Here is a 24,648-nt window from a genome sequence, read left to right on the forward strand (position 1 = left end):
TGCTGGGCAGTTATATTTCTGAGCCATAATGTTTGCTACAGGAATGTCTAGCATCAGCAACATAGTAGTTAAGATGTACCTATATGTCATGTATTGTATTAGTTGCACAGGCACATTTTGTCAATCCAAGCTAATATTCATGTGGCCCCAAAGACTAGTCCATGCCTCCCTAAGGAGGTGTGCCTTCCAGTTTGGAAAATGCTGCCCTAGAGGGTACCACTTTTTTCAGATATGTATTAATATTACTATTTTATAGAGGAAAGTACTTACAATCCTGCAAATGAACTGCAGGGGGCAAGACAAATTAGAAATGGAATATCAGTCCCTTAGCCCCTTTGTTAACCACCCCTTATTTTAATATACTTAGATTATTTTATTTATCACAAGCAAAATGACTAGATCATTCTGTAGTGCTGGATTGCCTAGGTTTTGGGTCACATTTGTACCCTGGCTATACCCTATAGACCCTATTTGTACCCGAGCTATACCTATACCCTGACTACCCAGACATATTTCTTAAATTTACTCCATTAAAACAAATGGAATTTGTAAATCTTTGAGAAATGCTAGTGTTAAATAAAGATTGTAATTAATAAATGAACTCATACATTTTATATTTATTGCAGCAAAGGTAAGGTGCCATAGATACAGACTTTTATACATCATAGCCAAGAATATAGTATGAAAATACAATCATTTGATCAACTGAAATTAATTTGGAACTAAATTTGTTCACTCTTTAGCCATTTGTTCTAGTTAGTGTGTTTTTTCTAGGAGTCTGAAGTTTTTGGGTCATATTGAACATGCTGATTATACTACAAATGGAAAAATAGTAGCCATTGGAACTGCAAAAAATGTTTTTAGTTTATTAGATTATAAAACAGGTAAGTAGGGAAACCTTTTTTAAAAAAAATATAATAAAATTAGTTTAACCCTGGAATGATACTTGAGAGTTCAAGTGTTGAAAAAAGATTTTGCAGTAATTCTCTAGTTGCTCTTTGAAGGCATTATCCTTAACATTTGAAAGAATGCATCATTAAGTGCTAACCAAAAGGGAAAACACCTTAAAAAGGGGTTAAACAATAAACAAGGACAAAATAAGGCATTCCGGGATTAGATTGTTTTTTGAATACTCAGTTATTTCAAAGTGTATAACAATTATTTAGCTGAAAACAATTTGTTTATATTAAAAAAAGATAAATTAAATATATTTTTAGAAATTAAATATCATACATAGCTTCGCAGAAATTGGGGTACAAACATTTGTTTGAAGAACAAAATTTTTATATTTTCAACCTCCATCCTTATTGTGTTTTTAACCCCTCCTATTCTAAAAATTATCAGATATGACAGTCCTATTTCTCAGTCCAAATATAATATAAGTCCAGGTTTGTTATACTCATAATTTTAATCTAAAAATATCCATTTTAGGCTTTTATTATCTTGTTGAAATACAACAACACTCCCTCTGCACCATAAGAATGGATGTGAACTTTAAGCAGGATACTTGTCCCTTTTTTAACTAATGCCTTCTTCATGCAGAAAAAAAAGAAAGCAGCAACAAATCTGACAAATATGGTACTGTATCATCTTCAATTCCCTGTAGATACAATTTACTTGTCTGAACTGAAACAAAGATTAATTATGTAGTTAGTTATAAAATGATATCAAAATTAAGGCATTTGAAGTAGATGTCCTATATACATCTGGAAGTGAATATATCTAGGGCAGAATCTTCAAGGGAAGGACTGTTCTCCTGAGACAACATAGGTTTGGCAAAATATCATGGTAATAAATGGTAAGTAAGCAGCAACCCTTGTCAGTTAGACCTCCCAGAGGAATACCTCTGTGAAGTCAGTTGCAGATAGACAAATTGCGCCAAACAAAATCGGTTTTCAAGCGTCTCCTTCTTTAGGTAGATATCTTTCAAAAAAAGAACTTTCTAAAAAGGTCTGAGATCATAGGTGCAGATTGACCAATTATAGAGTATTAGAGGTCGTAGGATTCAAATGAAGCTTTCAAATAAAACATTTTTTGACCAGTTGGTAAAAACATGTTTTTTTTTTGTAAGAGAGCTTTCAGTTCTTGTAATATTACAAAATTCGTCGTTTTTTTGTGGATTATTGATCCCTATAGAGAGAAGCTCCACGTCTTCACATGAACACTAAAAAAATCTAAACTTAAAGTAAGTTATGCATCAAAAGAATCTAATTTATATGCTATTACTACTGAAAACCCATCACAGCACAGGGGTTTCCTGGAGCATGGCTCTTGGTAGTTTTCAATATCAGACTAAAAGGTACTTCTAATGTCACCTCGTTTTTTGCTTTTTTTCTCCTTTAAAATTCTTTTATCAGTTTTATGATGATTGAAATAATTTTAACATCAACAGAGGCGCTAATGATCGGAAGACAAAAAAATTAATTTGTTGAATTGTTGACCGATTAATTGCTGGAATGTGTAATTGGATATTGGATTGGAAACTCAATAACTTCCTAAAACAATATCTCAAGCATCACAACTTAATTTTCAAACTCAGGAACCTGCTCATCAGACCTGCTTTAACTGCTGTGTTGTGCTGCTGCTTTTTGTCATTCCTCTTTATCTTCTTTTATTATTTTTATTTTATCAACAATGATCTCTTTGTTCCTAAGTTCACTTTTGATGACCAATAATATTGAAAACTGTCCTTCTGCTGAAGCACTAAAGTATGACAGTGCATTCAAGTCGGGTATAAAACTGAATGGCTCAAAACGTTTGGACTGTCCAATAACGTTCTCAATCTTCAGAAAATCCTTCTCAAGACCCACAGAGAGATTGCAAACTAAACATCAAGTTTCTGCACTAACATATATGATTGGATATGTAAAACATTTTTTTATCTGTTCAACTGTAGATTTTATTTGTATTAAAAGTCAAGAGGAGCATCCACTTAAGTGAGCAAAGTGAGGTGATTGCAAGTAAGTACAACTTAGTTGTATTAAGTGGCAACCTAAGTTGCACTTAGACTACCTCTAAGGCAGCCAAATCAACTGCCTTTGATGTAGGGTTCATATGGATGGTCGTTCGTCCCATATATCTAACCAATTCAACCAGAAAATTATAGCAGCGGAGTCAAAATTGGGTTAAAGCCTTCTCTGATATTTTCCCACAAGGCTTGAGTGGATGTATGGTGGTGCAAATCATTTTATTTATGTCATAAAGATGATATTATGTCATAGAGGTATCAAAAGGGTCACCTGGTCAACAATTTTCATTGCACAAGATATTATTGAACCAATTTCAGCATAGCTCTGTTCAGAGGATTCTATTTCTTCAAGAAACCTGAATTTCCTTTAACTCTTCAATAATTTTTTATCTTTTAGCAGCATAGCTAATAATCATTGTTTTTTCCTCATTTTGCCCTTGTTATGAAATCAGGCAAATACTGTCTTGGGTACAGGCAAACATTGAGGACTCTCAGTCAGTAAGTGGTTTTTATTTTATCTTCAACTCACATGAAGTTCTTTTGTAGCCAAACTACCCACCCCACATCTAATAGCCAGGTCAGATAATTGTGCAGCTGTGCAGTTCACAGAAAAGTATAAAAAATAAACTACCCAAGCATGAATATACTGCCAGACCAGACAATAAGACAGCGATGATAAGTTGAAAGCACTTGAACGCACTGAGAAAACGGTCCTAAAAACACCTTAGGCTTTCAAATTAGAATATACATGACATTCACTTGACTAGCGCTTGAGTACTTCCTCGAGGAAGTACTCAAGGTCGTCCGGAATGTGTTTGCTTGTATAACTAGCACACATTGCAATACAATAATTGATGCAAGCCTTAGGGTACATTATCTTCCCTCTTTGCTTGCCAGGAGAAAAATTATCATCAGCAGCTGATCACAAGTTGTAAGTATTTTATTGCTTGAATCAGCAGTGCAAAAAAGGTGACAGAAAGGGCCATAGACCATAAGCTTCGCTTGAAATACCAGTCCCAGCAGTATTGTTGCTTCTATATGCAAGCACAGTAGAAGTAGCGCTTTGATGCTTTGTAGCTGTTTTGACAGTTGTACAGCACAGTTTGGATATAGTCCCAGGATCACAATATTCCTTTTTCAAGAATTAAGATAGGTGATTTTGCACCAGGCGTTTGGACATTTTTGGATCTAGAAATTGAGGAATGGATAATTGAGTGAGCATGATTAAATAAATGCATTGATAGCAGCAGGGTCTGCAAATCAAATATCAGCTTATACTTCTGCTGCACCTTCCATGATGGCTATTGTTTGGTATATAGTAGTTTTGACTAGAGTTCAGTTGATGGTTTCAACAACAATGAACACTCAGAATTAATACATATATAAATCTGGCAAAACATTGCTGTTTCGCCATGGAACACTTTAATGACACTTAAAAAGAAACAGGGATATTATTTTTGAGACTCTCTTCCATCATTTGCCAAATGTACTGACTTTCAAAAAGTATATAATATCTTTCGACCGCAACTACAGGCTAGTTTTACCTTCCTAAGGTTTAAAAAGTTAACTAGAATAATGTCAAATTTCTAGAATAAAATGCTCCTTGTAGCTGTGCCTGTATAGGGATTAAATAAAAAAAAGATTTTTTTAACTAAAAGTAAGGAGCGACATTAAAACTTAGAATGAACAGAAATCATTCCGTATATGAAAGGGGCTGTCCCCTCCTCAACACCCCGCTCTTTACGTTAAATTTTTTTGTTGTTTGAAAAAGTAGAGCTGTCAAAAAGAGTCAAAATTTAGCGTAAACAGCGGGGCAATGAGGAGGGGACAGCCCCTTTCAAATACGGAATAATTTCTGTTTGTTTTAAGTTTTAGTGTTGTTTCTTACTTTCCGTTAAAAAAATTGTTTTTTTTTAAATTTAATTTCTGAACGTTTTTGAATTAATGCAGGTTTAAAATTTGACTCTTTAATTTCGAATTCCTTTAGTTCGAATTTTGTTCCAATTCTTTAATGTTCAATTTATAATAATTTTTTGTTCCTCTGAATCTCAAAAGCCCTTTAATAAGAATAAATAGCTCTTTTGAAAGTACTAAAAAACGTTACCGTAAAGAGCGAGGTATTGACGAGGGGGCAAACCCCCTCATATACGCAATCATTTCTGTTCGTTTTAAGTTTTATTGTTGCTCCTTACTTTCAGTTGAAAAAACTTGTTTTTTTCATTTAATTTCTGATCGTTTTTTAAATAGTGCTGAGAAATTCGGCGCCCCCTTCATGGAAAACTTCCCTTCCCCATGAGAAATTCCTCCGTGGAAGGATCCTCCCACGTAACCCCCTCACCCCGACTCCCCCACCAACAAGAATTCCCCCTGAAAACGTCTGTATACTTCCCGATAACCAATACTATATGTAAACAATAGGCAAAGTTCATAACTTGCAGCCCTTCCCCCGGGGACTGTGGGGGATTAAGTCATCCTCAAGGACATAGTTATTATATTTTTTGCCTATGCTGAACAAATTGGCCATCTCAAAATTTTGATCTGGTGACTTCGGGGAAAAATGAGCGTGGGAGGGGGCCTAGTTGCCCTCCAATTTTATGGTCCCTTAAAAGGGCACTGGAACTTTTAATTCAAGTGCAAATTCCCGCAATATTCTAGGACCACTGGGTCGATACGATCACTCCTGGGACAAAAAAAAAACAAATAAACACGCATCTATGATCTTTCTTCTGGCAAAAAATACAAAATTCCACATTTTTGCAGATAGGAGCTTGAACTTCTATAGTAGGGTTCTCTATCGCGCACAATTTGATGGTGTGATTTTCGTTAAGATTCTATGACTTTTAGGGGATGTTTTCCCTTTTTTCGAAAATAAGGCAGTTTTTCTCAGCCTCGTAACTTTTGATGGGTAATATTAAACTTGATCAAACTTACATATTTGAAGTCAGCACAAAAATCCGATTCTTTTGATGCATCTATTGGTATGAAAATTCCGTATTTTAGAGTTTCGGTTACTATTGAGCCGCGGATCGCTCCTTACTTACAGTTCGTTACCACGAACTGTTTGAAAATACAAGAAGTTAACTGTATTTGAACTATGTGAGGCCAAATGCAAAATTCCGAAAATTGCCTTGTTTTCGAAAAAAGGAGAGAACAAGAAGGGCTAATTTGATTGGAAATTGAAAGTTCTAGTGCCCTTTTTAAGGGTCAATAGGGATTGGAGGGCAATTAGCCCCCCTCCCACATACTTTTTCAAGGTAAGAATTTCAAAGAATGGTGAGAGGATGTTAAAATAAATTAAAAAAACAAATCTATTTGCATGCTGGTTATCAGAAGAGGAGCATCTACTTAAGTGAGCAAAGTGAGGTGATTGCAAGTAAGTACAACTTAATTGTATTAAGTGGCAACCTAAGTTGCACTTAGACTACCTCTAAGGCAGCCAAATCAACTGCCTTTGATGTAGGGTTCATATGGATGGTCGTTCGTCCCATATATCTAACCAATTCAACCAGAAAATTATAGCAGCGGAGTCAAAATTGGGTTAAAGCCTTCTCTGATATTTTCCCACAAGGCTTGAGTGGATGTATGGTGGTGCAAATCATTTTATTTATGTCATAAAGATGATATTATGTCATAGAGGTATCAAAAGGGTCACCTGGTCAACAATTTTCATTGCACAAGATATTATTGAACCAATTTCAGCATAGCTCTGTTCAGAGGATTCTATTTCTTCAAGAAACCTGAATTTCCTTTAACTCTTCAATAATTTTTTATCTTTTAGCAGCATAGCTAATAATCATTGTTTTTTCCTCATTTTGCCCTTGTTATGAAATCAGGCAAATACTGTCTTGGGTACAGGCAAACATTGAGGACTCTCAGTCAGTAAGTGGTTTTTATTTTATCTTCAACTCACATGAAGTTCTTTTGTAGCCAAACTACCCACCCCACATCTAATAGCCAGGTCAGATAATTGTGCAGCTGTGCATTTCACAGAAAAGTATAAAAAATAAACTACCCAAGCATGAATATACTGCCAGACCAGACAATAAGACAGCGATGAGAAGTTGAAAGCACTTGAACGCACTGAGAAAACGGTCCTAAGAACACCTTAGGCTTTCAAATTAGAATATACATGACATTCACTTGACTAGCGCTTGAGTACTTCCTTGAGGAAGTACTCAAGGTCGTCAGGAATGTGTTTGCTTGTATAACTAGCACACATTGCAATACAATAATTGATGCAAGCCTTAGGGTACATTATCTTCCCTCTTTGCTTGCCAGGAGAAAAATTATCATCATTAGCTGATCACAATTTGTAAGTATTTTATTGCTTGAATCAGCAGTGCAAAAAAGGTGACAGAAAGGGCCATAGACCACAAGCTTCGCTTGAAATAACAGTCCCAGCAGTATTGTTGCTTCTATATGCAAGCACAGTAGAAGTAGCGCTTTGATGCTTTGTAGCTGTTTTGACAGTTGTACAGCACAGTTTGGATATAGTCCCAGGATCACAATATTCCTTTTTCAAGAATTAAGATAGGTGATTTTGCACCAGGCGTTTGGACATTTTTGGATCTAGAAATTGAGGAATGGATAATTGAGTGAGCATGATTAAATAAATGCATTGATAGCAGCAGGGTCTGCAAATCAAATATCAGCTTATACTTCTGCTGCACCTTCCATGATGGCTATTGTTTGGTATATAGTAGTTTTGACTAGAGTTCAGTTGATGGTTTCAACAACAATGAACACTCAGAATTAATACATATATAAATCTGGCAAAACATTGCTGTTTCGCCATGGAACACTTTAATGACACTTAAAAAGAAACAGGGATATTATTTTTGAGACTCTCTTCCATCATTTGCCAAATGTACTGACTTTCAAAAAGTATATAATATCTTTCGACCGCAACTACAGGCTAGTTTTACCTTCCTAAGGTTTAAAAAGTTAACTAGAATAATGTCAAATTTCTAGAATAAAATGCTCCTTGTAGCTGTGCCTGTATAGGGATTAAATAAAAAAAAGATTTTTTTAACTGAAAGTAAGGAGCGACATTAAAACTTAGAATGAACAGAAATCATTCCGTATATGAAAGGGGCTGTCCCCTCCTCAACACCCCGCTCTTTACGTTAAAATTTTTTATTGTTTTAAAAAGTAGAGTTGTGACAAAGAGTCAAACTTTAGCGTAAAGAGCGGGGCGTTGAGGAGGGGACAGCCCCTTTCAAATACGGAATAATTTCTGTTTGTTTTAAGTTTTAGTGTTGTTTCTTACTTTCCGTTAAAAAAATTTTTTTTTTTTAAATTTAATTTCTGAACGTTTTTGAATTAATGCAGGTTTAAAATTTGACTCTTTAATTTCGAATTCCTTTAGTTCGAATTTTGTTCCAATTCTTTAATGTTCAATTTATAATAATTTTTTGTTCCTCTGAATCTCAAAAGCCCTTTAATAAGAATAAATAGCTCTTTTGAAAGTACTAAAAAACGTTACCGTAAAGAGCGAGGTATTGACGAGGGGGCAAACCCCCTCATATACGCAATCATTTCTGTTCGTTTTAAGTTTTAATGTTGCTCCTTACTTTCAGTTGAAAAAACTTGTTTTTTTCATTTAATTTCTGATCGTTTTTTAAATAGTGCTGAGAAATTCGGCGCCCCCTTCATGGAAAACTTCCCTTCCCCATGAGAAATTCCTCCATGGAAGGATCCTCCCACGTAACCCCCTCACCCCGACTCCCCCACCAACAAGAATTCCCCCCTGAAAACGTCTGTATACTTCCCGATAACCAATACTATATGTAAACAATAGGCAAAGTTCATAACTTGCAGCCCTTCCCCCGGGGACTGTGGGGGATTAAGTCATCCTCAAGGACATAGTTATTATATTTTTTGCCTATGCTGAACAAATTGGCCATCTCAAAATTTTGATCTGGTGACTTCGGGGAAAAATGAGCGTGGGAGGGGGCCTAGTTGCCCTCCAATTTTATGGTCCCTTAAAAGGGCACTGGAAATTTTAATTCCAGTGCAAATTCTCGCAATATTCTAGGACCACTGGGTCGATACGATCACTCCTGGGACAAAAAAAAACAACAAACAAATAAACACGCATCTATGATCTTTCTTCTGGCAAAAATACAAAATTCCACATTTTTGCAGATAGGTGCTTGAACTTCTATAGTAGGGTTCTCTATCGCGCACAATTTGATGGTGTGATTTTCGTTAAGATTCTATGACTTTTAGGGGATGTTTTCCCCTTTTTTCAAAATAAGGCAGTTTTTCTCAGCCTCGTAACTTTTGATGGGTAATATTAAACTTGATCAAACTTACATATTTGAAGTCAGCACAAAAATCCGATTCTTTTGATGCATCTATTGGTATGAAAATTCCGTATTTTAGAGTTTCGGTTACTATTGAGCCGCGGATCGCTCCTTACTTGCAGTTCGTTACCACGAACTGTTTGAAAATACAAGAAGTTAACTGTATTTGAACTATGTGAGGCCAAATGCAAAATTCTGAAAACTGCCTTGTTTTCGAAAAAAGGAGAGAACAAGAAGGGCTAATTTGATTGGAAATTGAAAGTTCTAGTGCCCTTTTTAAGGCTCAATAGGGATTGGAGGGCAATTAGCCCCCCTCCCACATACTTTTTCAAGGTAAGAATTTCAAAGAATGGTGAGAGGATGTTAAAATAAATTAAAAAAACAAATCTATTTGCATGCTGGTTATCAGAAGGACTGGTTATAGAAACTTCCGAAGTTTCTACGGTAACTCCTACCATACGAAGTGCCTTGTGAAAAAAATTAGATAAATAATAGATTCTGCCCACTTCACTCTTTGCTTAGGCAGGGCTATTTTGCTGCCTATGATTTAAAAACAAAACGGAAATAACAGTTTTGAGATTCCCCTCTATTATATCCAAATAGGTTTCTTCAAAAAAAAAACTTCTGATATCCTTCAACTGTGATCACAGACTAGCTCCGCCCGGCTAAGAACTAGAAAAAGAAAAAAGAAAAAAAGAGCAACTGGAGCAATGTCGAATTTCCAAGTAAACATTTTCTAGTAGCTGTACCCTAGAGCTAAAGTGCAGGAAGCTGACTACAGTTCAACTATAGTCAATTAAAGTTCAAGGTCCACACGCAATTTCACTTGTGCCCTTTGGACAGAATAATGCATTTACGCCTGGTAGATCGGTGGCATGCTTTAACTGTTTCCAAAAACCTTTCATTTTGGCAATTTATCTTGCAAGAATCGAATTGTAGATACACATTCGTTTTTCCACCAGGCCCGATTACGCCCCCAGATTTCATTACAGTTTGTGGAACCCATGTTGAAGTTGTCATTAACTTCACATATCTTAGCTCCGTGATTTTGATTGAATGTGGTCTCCGTGATGACTCCGTGAATGTGGAACTGGGAAGCCAAATTGCGAAAGCTTCTTCTGTCGTTGGAAGGCTCAATGTTGTCTGGAGAGTATCCTTTATTTCTTGGTGCATGAAAATGTACATATATAATTCATCCGTGAGCTCAGTCCTCTCTACGTTGCTGAGACATGGCCACCTCAAATCCACCATCCTAAGTATAATGGACGCCTGTCAGACGAAACTGCTAAGTCGAATTAAAGGGCTTCGCTGGGACGATTTTGTGAGTAGCAAAAGGGTCCTTGCCCTTACTCACAAGTGCTATTCTCCACTTAGATTGCCCAAATCCTTGAATTACGTACGACTTTGACCCCATATCTCATGGTTGGTCGTACCCAAGGGGCACCCCTCGGACCAGGAGAAAGGACAACCTAAAGAGGTTCCTAAATATGCTCGACATTGCCTTTGACCAAGCCCCCTCATAGCAGCAGGTCGGTACACCTGAGGGAGTGAAGTTGTGATGCTATCTACGCTGCCACCCATGCGACAGGAGTCTTATGTCAAGTAGGTCATTCGGTTTTCCTATATATTTTTAGAAAATTTCAAAGAAGTAATAACATTTTCACTAAGCGCTAGATCATAGAAAAGAGTAAAGAGTATTGAATTGATTGGGTTGGAGAAGAAGCGTGTGCTGGTTTGTCCGCCTTAGGATGCTTGTTGCTGCGTTGAGTTGTTCGTGGTAATAGTAACAGCAGCCGTAATATCTTGTAGATATTATGCCATCTAGCTGCATCTTCCAGATTCTCCGTTATTCCATTCAATCCATAGCCTCCGCTTCACATCTCCTCACGCCATGCTTTAATGCCTTCTCGGAAATTGGAAGATTGCTAATCAAAAAGAACATGTTGAGTTCTAGTGCCATTCTAACTGACGAAAATGATAAGTATAATAAAGTTCGACGGCACTAGACCCTTAAGGTTCCAAACCGACGGTGCTTATCTCCGTTTCGTTGCCCTTCAGCCAGGAAGTGCAATGGTAAATACCGCCACAACCAATGCCATTCTCAAAATTATGGCCCAAATACACCCAAATTGCCAACAAACCAGATTGTGAGATAGGCTATCATTCAAAAATTATCAGAAACCCTATATTGAGATCTTTAAGTTTCCAGAAACAAGCTACCTTGTGGTTGCTTGTAATTTATATTCGTTTTAAGTTTTGCTTCAATGTCCATTGAGTTCTGTTTGCTTTAAGTTTTATTTTTTCACTAAGATTAGCTGTTGCTTGTTTTAGGTCTGACAGCTTATAATGACTAGTTTCTGCTTGTTTTAAGTTATAAATTCGCTCTTTTCTTTCTATGATAAAGCTTTTTGTATTTTGTGTTTTGATCTAGCTAATGGACAGGTCATTTTCTTAACCATATCTTAGTGAATTTTATCGAGTGACTTAGTATGCCTACATAAGTATCACTTTTTATGTGCGGGGTAGAGCAGACCTAGCTAAGTTATCATCAAAGTAGGCATCATAATGTTTTTTCTTTTAGGCTCACATAAAATCAGACATGTGTTAGAAAGTGGGGACAAAGGCCAAATTATATTCTTAAAGCTCTTAGAAAATAGGGCCATAATTGTATCCGGTACTTGTAACCAGTTTGCTGTCAGAGAATTTGATGCCACTAGAGGATTTTTATTAAGGGAAAGAAAATACAACAATCCATTAGTCAGGTAGGCTTAATTTTTTTCTATTTTTCGAGCCCTATTTGTTTCTTTTTACTTTTATTTTATTAGTAGAAAGGAGTAAAACAGCGTAAAATAAGCATAAAATCTGTACTGGCGAAACGAGTCTTGATTTTGCACTATCTGCTTTTCCTCTAGTAATTCTTTTGCACTGCTTTTACACTTGCTGCACTGCAAGTACAGGAGAGTTAGTGAAGGGGAGAAAAAATGGGTTACCCGTAATTGGACAAATGGTTTTTACATTTGAAAATGTGATGTTGTAGCGCTCTCAGACGAAAAGTATACATTTGAAAATCTAGTGTTTTAGCACCAGTAAATCATGAAAAAGATGAATATATTTTGCAATTTAAATATCCATTTTATATAATTTTAAATATGAACAGCTATTGATAATTATCAATAATGGAGCGAAGGTTTTCATATTTGAAAGTATTACGCTGTAGTACTGCTAAAGGGTGGATATGCTATAAAAATGGGCAGCAGCACAAATACATACAATCTGACAAAAAGTTTTCAATGTTTTCACCAAAATTTTTTGATATTTCCAACAGTTTTCATCTTCCCAGACGATGTTTTAGTACTAGTACAGCACGGGAAAAAGATAGTAGTAAATACTGTTCATTATCAGACGAAAGACTTTTACATTTTGAGAGGATGATGCTGAAATAGTAATAAATTATGTAGGAAAAACTAGTCAAAGAATGAAAAAAGAGGATTGGCACAAACTGCTTACAATAAGACAGAAAGTTTTCATATCTGAAACATTTAAATTTGGTGTTCAATTTAAACTAAACTGCTATGAAGGCTAAACTGTTTTTAAACTAAACTGTGAAAACTATGAAACTCTGGATTTCAAAAAGAGCCAGCGAGCGAGACAGTAAGAATCTAGTTCATATAGATAATTTATTGGGACCTGAAAATCACATAAACATAGTGATAACTGTAATTGTTTAAGACCACTAAGGCTTAAAATACTAAGAAATGGAAATGGAGTAAATGTTTAGGAAAGATTTTGGAGTAATTTAGGGCGGGAAGTAACGCATTTTCTTATGGCTTATTTTTTCTTGTGGTATTGGAAGAGGTTTAAAGTGAATTGGACATATAATTAGACGATTAATTGGGGCAATATTTGAGATATCATTTTATTAATGAATTTATAAACAGTTTTAATAAACAAAAAGATAAGAGATGTTGTATTCGACTTTAACAACCGTGCAAGTTTTATACGCTGAAGAACAGAATGGCTACAGAAATACATTAGGAGTAATTTCTAAATATGTATATTTCTGACCCCTGTTACCTTCTTTTATTATAATTTACTAGTTCGTCAAGATAATTTTCGATATTTTATCGCCGAAATAATTTCGATAACTTTGTCAATTCTCTGCCTACGTCTACCAATTTTTTCTCGGCAAAAATTTGGGACTAAAAGATTACAGTAAAACCATTGACTATCCAAACCTGTTGCAGCCTCTAAATTCTTTGTCAGAAATGAAGGACATGGGCTAGCGATAAACTATGTCAACTGTAAACATAACTGATAAGATATTCTACAGAGCTAAACAATTTGGGAGATCCTCTATGTATTAAGAGGTATAACGGTTCTAACACCAATCCTTGGGGGCACCTCTCTCACACTGGGAATTAAGCTATGACAGAAGGATTTCAGCGTCTACTTGTATTCTACGATTATGTAGACACTACACAATTAGATTCGAATATCTTCTCTGGAATTAGGATTATTTATTTCCTCAAACAAAATAGAGTGGCTCGATGTCTGAATGCCTTTTTATGTACTGCACTCATACCATTATGTAATCTGAGAAGTCACTCGTTTCAAGTACGAGGGCTGCAACTGATTGCTCAGTAGAACGTCTTTCCTAAATCTAAGCTGGCTATTTTGTAATCTAAATAAGTTACACTTCTTTTTTTCTGGAAAATTCTTTTCTAAAACATTGTGCAAGGATGAAAGCATTCCAATTGACCGGTAATTATTAATACGGGTCCTACGGTCCTAATTAGTCCCTACGGGTCCTAACCTCCCCTGCTCCTATCATTGCGGACTTTTTAGTAGAAAGGTTTCATGCTGCATCTTGTTTGAACTAGGATCTTGCTAGAATTTTTAATCTTAATGACTGTGTAATGATGAAATCTAGCCCATGCCCCCACTATTCTCTCTGATGTCTTATGTTCTTTGATTGAAACGACTGTTTTTTACATGAATGAGATGGAGATGAAACAAGACACAGCAAACATTTTTGTGCAATGTTTTACTAAAATCTTTATACAGAATTTTACTCATTTTATCACAGTGCGAACTTTTTGGCAAAAAGGTAGGCATGTCGTGTATTGTTTCAACTTGAATCTTGGGAAGATATTTAAACTTATGGCTCAAGATTCAAAGCGGTCCCATGCCCCACTTTCCGGTGTTCCGAACATCAGAAAGTGGGTCTTTGATTGAGTGATGGTCTGATGTCATGAACATTAATCGAACATCATTCTGAACATCCACGGTGGATGTTTAGAACATCAGACAGAGCTAGGGGACTTGCAGTATTTTTGGGGGGAATAGATAAGATTACAAAATAATTTTGTCCTCTAAATATTGGCTCACTAAAAAATGCTATTGGGTCAAAAGGACCCTTATGTGCAGAAAGAAAACTAAAGAAAAATTGTGTTCCATCTAAAAATAGAACCAACCATTTTTATCAGATCAGCTAGGACTAATAGTTGTGTTCAGCCTAGTTGCTTGACATTGAGTATTTTGACAATTCAAGACCAAAAGATTAAAATATTGAGGATGCACAAAAATGGGGCCTTAAATTTCGTTTCCAATCGGCTTCACAAGTAATTCATGATGCGCGAAATGTATTTTGTCTCTTACAGGCTTATAATCTACGGGGCATGTAGACAGAGCCAGGCAGACAGAGCCATGTTATTCCACAGAATGTTCCATGGAACACAGAGCCAGGTAGACAGGGCATGTAGGCAGAGCCAGGTAGATGATGTTCCATGCCATGGGGCATGGTCTCATGCCCCACGTTCTTTGATTGAGGCGAGGATTCTTTCTTTGAATGTGATAGAGATGAAGCCTGACTACAACTAAAATTTTTAAATTAAAATCATTGTACACAGTTTTACTCATTTTAGCAAGGATGGCTGTCAATGGGCCACAAATGATGACTCTCTTCTGAGTTTAAACCAACAAGATAATAAGCAGCTTCATTTGACTGTAATATCTCTTGAAGATGACAAAAAAGAGGATCGAACTTTCGTTGACGTACCTGAGACCAGTAGGTAAGAAGTTGAACCTGCATACGGTTAATCATACCTGTACATAGGGAAGGGGAGAATTAGTTCCCCGTGAGAATTTGAGCTTGATTTCGCGTTTCTTGCCTCCTGAAAAAAATTCTGATACCTTCCGCCACTCCCTCTTAAGTATCTATTGCATTAATGCTAAAATTAAAATTACTGTGAGTATTCGCCCGAACGTGACGGTAATTAATGTTTTATTATAGATTTTGTTTATTAATTGGAAAGTTTGGTTGATTGGTTTGAATATCAAAATTAATTACTTAAAATTACTTAGAATTAATAAACTATTTTTAACTGGTGTTCGTTGCTTATTATCACTTCTGATGTTTTTTTTTCTATTATGAGAGAAACTAATACATTTATAAACGTTTCAAATGGTATAATTTTAATCCTAGCTTGAATTTTACATGCATGCTTTCATACAGAAAAGATTAGAGATACCAACTTTATTATCTATAATCAAGGCTAATAACTTTTGTGACTACCTTCGTATTAGAATAATTCTATTGAGAACACTGCCTGTCAATTTCAAGCCAAATAGAAAACAAAACGTAAAACAGAAAGAAGTTTGGGTAAATAGAGTAAACGGACATGCAACAGTTGTCCGAATATTTTTACTTCATATCTGTAAATCTTCTCGACAGGAAAAGGATTATCAAAAGAAAAGAAATACTGAATTGTTAAAAGTAAAAATAAAGACAAGGACAAAACAATCCTTTGAAAAAATACTTCTAATCCAAGAAAATCCTCTAAAATGTTTCAGTTCATCTAATCCAAGTGAATCTAAAATTGAAACTTCTTTTAATCTCATTAACACTTTTAAGAAAAACTTAGATTCAAGCAACAAATGTCGGGAAAGAGCAAGGTGTCAAAATTTCACAAGTTACAAGGTCAAAGAGTAATAAAAGACTAATCTAAAACAGTATTGAATTGATTCCTCCACCCGCCCCTCTATAAGAAGCATCTTGACTTATTACTTTAATGTTGTGAATTTCAATGTTAATCCATTTCATTTGCCTATTATAATATAAATTCGCTTGTTTTCAAATTATGCTGCGGATGATGTTTGTTTTTTGACGTGCGACAAAAAAAAAACAAAAAAAAAACAACAACTAAAAACTAAAAAAAGAAAATAAGAAAAAAAAAAAACACGGGTTTGGTTTTCAGACAGTGAATAAAGTGATTGATGGTATAGACCTTTTTTGAGCCAGGATAGTCTCGGGGGGTCTTTTTCCTGCTGGAGATAAGGCAGGGATCCCTATAGGCTGGTTATACTTTCTGACAAGCTCCCTGATTCATAACATGTCTTCAAAATATTTTCTCGTTTTGGAATGATCTTTTTATAGGACTCAATGTGTGTCGGGTTAGAAATTTGAACTTTTTAATTGCGAACTTACCCACCTAACGTTCTGTTGATCCAGTGTTGGTTTTTAGCAGTTTTTTCTTGGTGCTGGACAATCATGTTAGGGTTCACCCCCTTTGTTGTAATGACAATAAAGGATGCAATTATTTCCTTTCTGAATTCTTCTTTTGCAAAAGATATTTTAGAATGTTTTAATTTAAGATTATCTTTTCTTTCTTCGTCTTTTTCTGTTGTTTCTCTTTTACTATCAATTCTTTTTATTTTTTTTTGTCGATTTTGCGCAATCGCTTTTTAACAAATATGAGTTATGCCAAGATTTCTCTCATCCCTGTTTGTCCGCGAATCTGTATAGCTTTTTGCGTTTCTGTTATCTCTTTACTTATTTGCAAAAAAAAAAAAAAAAAAAAAATCAGAATTATCATTTATTTTGGATTTTCAAAGTTTATTTTGTGATGTAGAAATCGAACGAGTAATTTGCAGCGGTAGACATAAAAGTTTCTGAACTTTTCCTACATTTTACTGAGGAGAATTGTGATGGAGAAATCGAACGAATAATTTGCAGCGGTAGACATAAAAGTTTCTGAACTTTTCCTACATTTTACTCAGGACTATACTGAATAAATATAATAAAATTATATTGTAAAATATAATATAATAAAATTTTCATATAAAAATAAAATTTTCATATAATAAAATTTTCTGTGTTGTATGAATATAAAATTTCTCATGTTTACACAATATTGAGTGAACCTTATTTGCATTTGCTTCGGTATCTAAACTTTATATTTGTTTTATATTTGTTTTATATTTGTTATATATTTGTTTTATATCTTTTTTCTTTTGTTTTCTTTTATATATTCATGTATTCATATATTATATTATTATATATATTATATATATTATATATATTATATATATTATTATATATATTATATATATTCATATATTCATGATGTAAATCGATCTGGCCCTTGCAGGGGGGAGGGGATAGTGGACGTCAGACGATTATTTCCTAGAAGTGGGTCGAAATGGTGAATCAAATATACGCTTTACGGCACAATTTTTTCTCGAACTTTTTCTTTTTTGAATGTTTTTCTCCTTTAGGATGATTTAGGGGAAGTCACGCTCCCTTCTATAAGCAGGTATGTATGTATTATTGTTAGTTTCTGTGGAAGGATTAAACAATGAACGAAGAAAGAGTGATGAAATGTCATGATGTTTGGATATAAAATTCCGGTAGTCAACAATTTGAACTCACATTGATGAGCACAAGTTTTGGCTCAAAGAAGTTTAACTATACTTCTAATGTAAGTTCTGACACTCAGTTCCGACTCATTTTTGTAAATAGTTTAAAGCATTTTTTCCATCTGTATGAAAGTATCAAACTATAAAATACGCTTTTTTTTGCTCTTGGAAATTTAGAAGTAAATTAAAAGGCAATAAGCTTAAAGGAAGCTAAAATATTGGCTATAAAAAATTTGAAAACCTCTGCGCTAGTCTTGCAGAAAGTAAAGGTACCGCTAATCGTGATAAAATTTGTATCCAATTTAGTTACCGCTGGGTTGTGTTCCCTCCCCCCCACCTCCTTCCTAATTATTTTATATCTTTGACAAATACTTTAATGCCCGGCTAAATGCGTACAGATTGTATCAAACTTAGTTTAAGTTGGATAACCCATTCCAAATATAAATTTTTATACGGCCAATTATAAATTTATAAATTCTAAATATAAATTTTTATAAGGCCAATTTTTTACGGTTTTATTTTATCCACCGCTGAATTTCTGTTGAGGTTGCTGATCCTGGGCAATGTATAGAAGCAGTGGTATTAGTAAAATGTTGTTAATAATTGATATTAATAATTTTGTTTATAATAATAATTAATGTATATTTATAATTTTGTTTTAGTTATATGCCTTTTATACTGAACGGAAACTGTTCGATGTCAATGAAAATTGACAATCTTGAACCTAGGGACTCACATATACAAAGCTACTAAATGCAGTAATATAATTTAAAATACAAAGGGTATCAACATATCTTTTTCGCCATCTTTATCCAGATTAGGTCTCTTTATACCCTAAAACCCCGATTTTCCAAGATTTTTCTTTTGGATATTTCAAAATCCTGAGATTTACATGGAAGTACCGGGTTCTCGTCAGTTTTGCTACGTTGAACCATTAAAATGAATATGCCAAAGTAATTTGTTAAATTTGACAACTTTTTTAGTCCATAAAAACTCAAACATTAAAAATCTGTTGATTCTCAAAGACAATTACACCTTCTAAGGAAAGCTGCGCTTTCTTTAGCTGTTTGGTTAAAAAAAATCAGTTTATTCCTCGCTGATTTTTGCCGCAATTTTGCTGAGTTTCGTAGTTGTTGAACGTAGTAACGTTTAACGCGCAAAGGACATAACATAAAAATTTTATTTGGCTCCCTTTACCTTTTTTTAGAAATACTTTTACCCGAGAGCCCCGATTTAAAAAGTATTTTTTTGTTTGTTTCAAAATTATAAAACTTTAAGGGAAGAACCGTATTTGTCAGTGCTGCTTCGTTAGACTGTGAAAATAAATTAGCAAAACTAATTATTTAAATTTGAAAACAAATTAACACATTAAGAATCACTTGATTCTTAAAGAAAACTACACTTTTATTGGGAAGCTACATTTTCTAGCTGTTTGGTTCCAAATAATTTTAGCTTATTTTTGCTGATAGTCACCTCGTTTCTTTTTTTAAATTTGACATCCGCTGCCACCAAAAGCGGCATAACTGCATATGGATGTCTTTTTAGCTAAAGGTTAAATCTAGATTTTGTCTTGTTTTTAAAATATATAAAATTTTGTATATATCTATTTAAACAATCATATTTCATTTTCACTGTCCTCGGCATGTCAAAGTCTTACAAAAATAGAGAAGGAAAAGGTATAATTAGGTTTAGATTATCACGTTTTCCAAGCGAAAAAGTAAGTTGTGCTGTTATATACTAAATAATATATGCTTCTTTTTTTATTTAGATGTTGTCTGTCAAGTGAGTCTGTTATATGTGTGGGAAGGAACGACGGAACAGTCACTGTACTTTCATTGGATGATTTTAGTATCTTGAAGACAAAATCATTGCTGAATTTAGGTTTTCGTGAAAACGACTTTGCATCAATAACGACAGAAGCTGTTACTGGAATTCTGAATGCAGCCGTCTTCACAGGAAAGAAGCTTGTCATTTTTCATGAAGAAGGTGAAATGGTTTTATCAGTTGGCAGTGAAAACTGTGTCTGGGGTGGAACCGAAGCAGACAGTATTAAGTTTCTCCTAGTAGCCTGTCAAGAAAGAGAAGTTAGTTTTTTCCTTTTTCTAGTCCTTTTTTCTTTCGTCAGGATCAAGGGCGTATTCAGAATTTTTTTCCAGGAGGGGGGGCTAAAAAAGACTGTAAAAGACACATCAAAAATTTGTTTTATTCAATTTTTTACGTTTTTGTGAGTCGGGACAAAAAATTCGGGGAAGAGGGATCAAACCTGGTACCCCCTACCTGGATACGGCTTTGGTCAGAATACTACATTGTCACCCATCACTGCTGCCATGATTCTTCCTAGAGGTGCCTAGGTAGAGAATAAATAAAACTAGATGTTGCTCATTTCCAACATAACATATAGTCAGATAAAGAATATGTAATAAAATATACCTAAGCACAGGGATACCCCATAAAATATGGAAGCAATAAATGTATAAAGTAAACAAAATAGATAACCATAAATTACATGAATAAAGTAAAATAACGACCTTGTGAATGTCAACAGGATTTCTTTGTTAAATTGGTGTTCTTTTGTTCTGCGGAAAGACGAATATAATTAATCCATATATTAATGTAATCAATTCTAGACATAGATTATGCTGAAGATTTAAGTGTCCTGAATGAAGATCTTAGCAAAATGAATGGTCTGCTGGAGATTTTGAGAGTTCAGGGTGCCAGAATTGGTTTGAAAATTAGTGTTAAGAAGACTAAGTAGCTTAGACTGTGAATAAGTTAAGGTGAAGAGGTGAGTTTGGGCAACGGGAAAATCGATCAAGTGGATAGCTTCACTTACGTAGGTAGTATTGTTAGTAAAGATGGTGAATTGCTTGAAGTAGAATAAACAAGGTCCAGGGTGTTTTTTTCATAGTTGAGTAAAGCATGGAAGAATAGGAAGAAGTCTACAGTATTGGAAGCTACAGTGATGACAGTGGTCAAGTATGGTTCTGAAACGTGAGCACTTCAAAAGACTTATGAGAATTTGTTAAAGATTTTCCAGAGCAATTGTCTACAGATTCTTTTGGGTACCTGTCGGACTAACCGTATTTCAAACAGTAAACTGTGCGAAAAAAGTGGTTCTATCCCCTTTTTTAGGGCTATAATGAGATAAAGGTTGAGATAGCTAGGACCCGTTCTGGGGATGAAGGATGAAAGACGGCCAAATATTTTTTTTTTTTTGCCATCCATCTAAGGCCAAAGGAAAAGCAGGTCGTCCCCAAGTGAGGTGAGAGGATGTCGTAAGGAAGGGTTTAATGGAAATTGGAACTGCTTGAGATGGTGTAAAAAGAGAGGCTTTGAATAGATTCGGATAGAGGAGGAGTGTGCGTAGCTGTGTTAGCTTCAGGTGGTTTAGTGTTGTAGTGAGTTGTTAGTAGTAGTTGTAGTAATGTAACTATAACTAATAAAAGTAAGTTATCCATGCCAGCGTTTCCAATGACATATGTTCATTTTTGTGTTGTAAGAAAATACAGAGTAGAAAGAACATTTAGAAAGAGATTTTAAGCATCCGCTATTTTGGGTAATCAGAGGCAACGCTATAGCGTTGCCTATAGTAACGGCCACACGGCTCCAATGTTTTATAATTATTTATTTATTTTTTCCTAGAGGCACTTCATATGAAATGGGTCGTCGTAGAAAATTCAAAGGGAACTCATTCGATTGGAAATCGAGAGTTCTAGTTCCCTTTTTAAGGGTAAAAAATGATTGGAAGGCAACTAGCCCCCCCACGTCCATCATTCCCCAAAACACATCCATTCAAATTTTTGAGATAGCCATTTTGTTCAGCGTAGCTGATTTGCAGATAGAAAATATATTTTTGAGGAGGACACTTCCCCACAACCCTCAGGGCAAGGGTTTTAAGTTATGCCCTGGGGGCATATAAGGTTTTATAGAAGGCGTGGTGGTAGGAGCTTCAAAAAATGCTCATTCGGTTGGCATTTCATAGGGCTATTGCCATTTTTAACAGTCGATATTGATTGGAGGGCAACTAGCCCCCCCACGCCCATCATTTCTCCAAACACATCCAATCAAAATATTGAAATAGCCATTTTGTTCAGCGTAATTGATTTCCAGATATAACATATGTTTTTGAGAAGGACACTCCCCCACAACACTCAGGGCAAGAGTTTTAAGTTATGCACTGGAGCCATATAAGGTTTTAATAGAAGGTGTTGTCGTAGAAACTTCAAAACAGGCTCATTCAATTAGAAATTCAAAGGGCTAGTGCCCTTTTTAATAGTCGAAAGTGATTGGAGGGCAACTAGCCCCCCCTCCACGCCCATCAGTTCCCCAAACATATTCAGAAGAAATTTTTAGAAAACCATTTCGGTCATCAGATTTGATTCCCTCATATAATATATGTTTTTGAGGAGGACACTCCCCTACAGCCCAGGGTTTTAAGTTATGCCCTGGGGGCATATAAGGTTTTTATAGAAGGTGTTGTCGTAGAAACTTCAGAAAAGGCTCTTTCGATTAGAAATTCAAACGGCTAGTGCCCTTTTTAATAGTCGAAAGTGATTGGCGGGCAACTAGCCCCCCCCCGGGCCCATTATTTCCCATAACACATCCACACAAAATTTTTAGATAACCATTTTGTTCAGCGTAGTTGATTTCCACATAGAACATGTGTTTTTGAGGAGGGCACTCCCCCACAACCCTCAGGGCAAGAGTTTTAAGTTATGCCCAGGGGGCATATAAAGTTTTTATAGAAAGAGTTGTCGTAGAAACTTCAAAAAAGACTCATTCGATTAGAAATTCAAACGGCTATTCCCTTTTTTAATAGTCAAAAGTGATTGTTGGGCAACTAGTCCCCCCCCCCCCCCCCCACGCCCATAAGTCCCCCAAACACATCCAATCAAAATTTTGAGATAGCCATTTTGTTCAGCGTAGTTGATTTCCAAATAGAAAATATGTTTTTGAGCAGGACACTCCCCCACGACCCTTAGGGCAAGGGTTTTAAGTTATGCCCTGGGGGCATATAAGGTTTTTATAGAAGGCGTTGTCGTAGAAACTTCAAAACAGGCTCATTCGATTAGAAATTCAAAGATCTAGTGCCCTTTTTAATAGTCAAAAGTTATTGAAGGGCAACTAGCCTTCCCCCCCACGCCCATCATTCTCCCAAACACATCCAATCAAAATTTTGAGATAGGCATTTTGTTAAGCGTAGTTGATTTTCGGATAGAAAATATGTTTTTGAGGAGGAAACTCCCCCACAACCCTCAAGGCAAGGGTTTTAATTTATACACTGGGGGCATATAAAGTTTTTAAAGAAGGCGTTGTAGTAGAAACTTGAAAAAGGGCTCATTAGGTTGGAAGTTCAAAGGGCTAGTGCTCTTTTTTATAATCGAAAATGCTTTGAGGAGAACTAACCCCCCTCTCATGCTCACTTTTTCCCCATACACATTCAATCAAGATTTTGAGACAGCCATTTTATTAAACGTAGTTTTAAGTACTGGAAACTAGGTCTTTGAGGATGACAACTCCTGCACAGCCCTCAGGGCAAGGGTTGTAATTTAAGGATTCTCAGAATCCTTCATATTATTTCTTATGGAAGGGATGCTCGTATAAACTTTAGAAAGGGCTCATTTGATTGGAAATTGAAAGTTCTTGTTCACTTTTTAAGAGTCAAAAGAGATTGGAGGGCAACTAGCCCCCCCCCCTCCTCCACGCCCTAAATGCATCAGATAAAAATTTTGAGATAGACATTTTTTTAATAAATAGATCAAACTTCTGATAACAAAAAACTCCCGTGTCGATACAGCCCACTAGGGCCTGGGGATACGTTCTGCAAGTTGTGCCCTGGGGGCATATAGATAATCAGACAATCATTAAATGAATAATCAATGCAAGCAAGCATACAAAACATATTAACGTAAATTAATAAATAAATTTAGTGCTGATGTTAATGTAAATTAATAAATAAATTTCTGCTGGATGGAATTTAACGCAGGGGAATTATCAGCAGGAAAAGAAAATGTTCTTTGAGGGGGTAGGAATTTCCCAGGGGTGGGTTTTCCAAATGTGAATTATTCAGGGAGGGGACGACTAAACCCATTCGATAATATTCTAAATTTTACGTCTGAAAGTAACGGGAAAAAAAGAATCAACGGAAATGTCAGAGATAGCACTTCAGGTTCCTTTAGACGATTTTGTTCGTGTCTTTTGAAAAAAGACATTTTCAAAAGACAGATTATTTTCAGTTGTATTACTTTTTTCTGTGGATGCTCAATTATGCATGTGACTTCCCCCCACCACTGTCTACGCTAAGGTTTCAGTTTTTATCTCAAGGCTTAAAAATGAACGCAATGCGATACAAGTATAACTCAAAATAACATATATAGAATAATATATGCACAGTACACGGAACAATTAATCAAAATTGCATATTATGAGCTCACCCAAATGATGGCCCAGGGGGCTCACCATTCCACAATCTATGAAATCAATCCTGCAATAACTGAAAATATAAAGTACTTTTGTGTACTCAAACGGTCCAACATTCTACAGCCCAATGAGTCTGTCTGATCTCCTAAATCGGGAACGGATGAGATAAGTGAAGTTTCACTCCGTATTGGATGAGTCTCCAACCTCACCCTCTCCCTCTCCTACTGTCTACGCCAAAGTTTTCTTCTTTATGCC

At 35.5% G+C, this 24,648-nt stretch overlaps 1 protein-coding gene across 1 annotated transcript in view; it reads left to right on the forward strand.

Moving 5' to 3' along the window:
* EMC1 (ER membrane protein complex subunit 1) overlaps positions 1-24,648 on the forward strand; it is a 102,445-nt gene that overhangs the window by 20,951 nt on the left and 56,846 nt on the right. The window contains exons 2-5 of the mRNA XM_089093753.1: positions 775-884; positions 11,858-12,038; positions 15,201-15,347; positions 19,742-20,057. Coding sequence (XP_088949879.1) covers positions 775-884; positions 11,858-12,038; positions 15,201-15,347; positions 19,742-20,057 — 754 coding nt within the window. The remainder of the gene's footprint in view (positions 1-774; positions 885-11,857; positions 12,039-15,200; positions 15,348-19,741; positions 20,058-24,648) is intronic.

This window comes from Artemia sp. Qi Xiang Cuo, chromosome 8, assembly GCF_049724085.1.
Source record: "Artemia sp. Qi Xiang Cuo chromosome 8, ASM4972408v1, whole genome shotgun sequence".
Lineage (NCBI taxonomy): Eukaryota > Metazoa > Arthropoda > Branchiopoda > Anostraca > Artemiidae > Artemia > Artemia sp. Qi Xiang Cuo.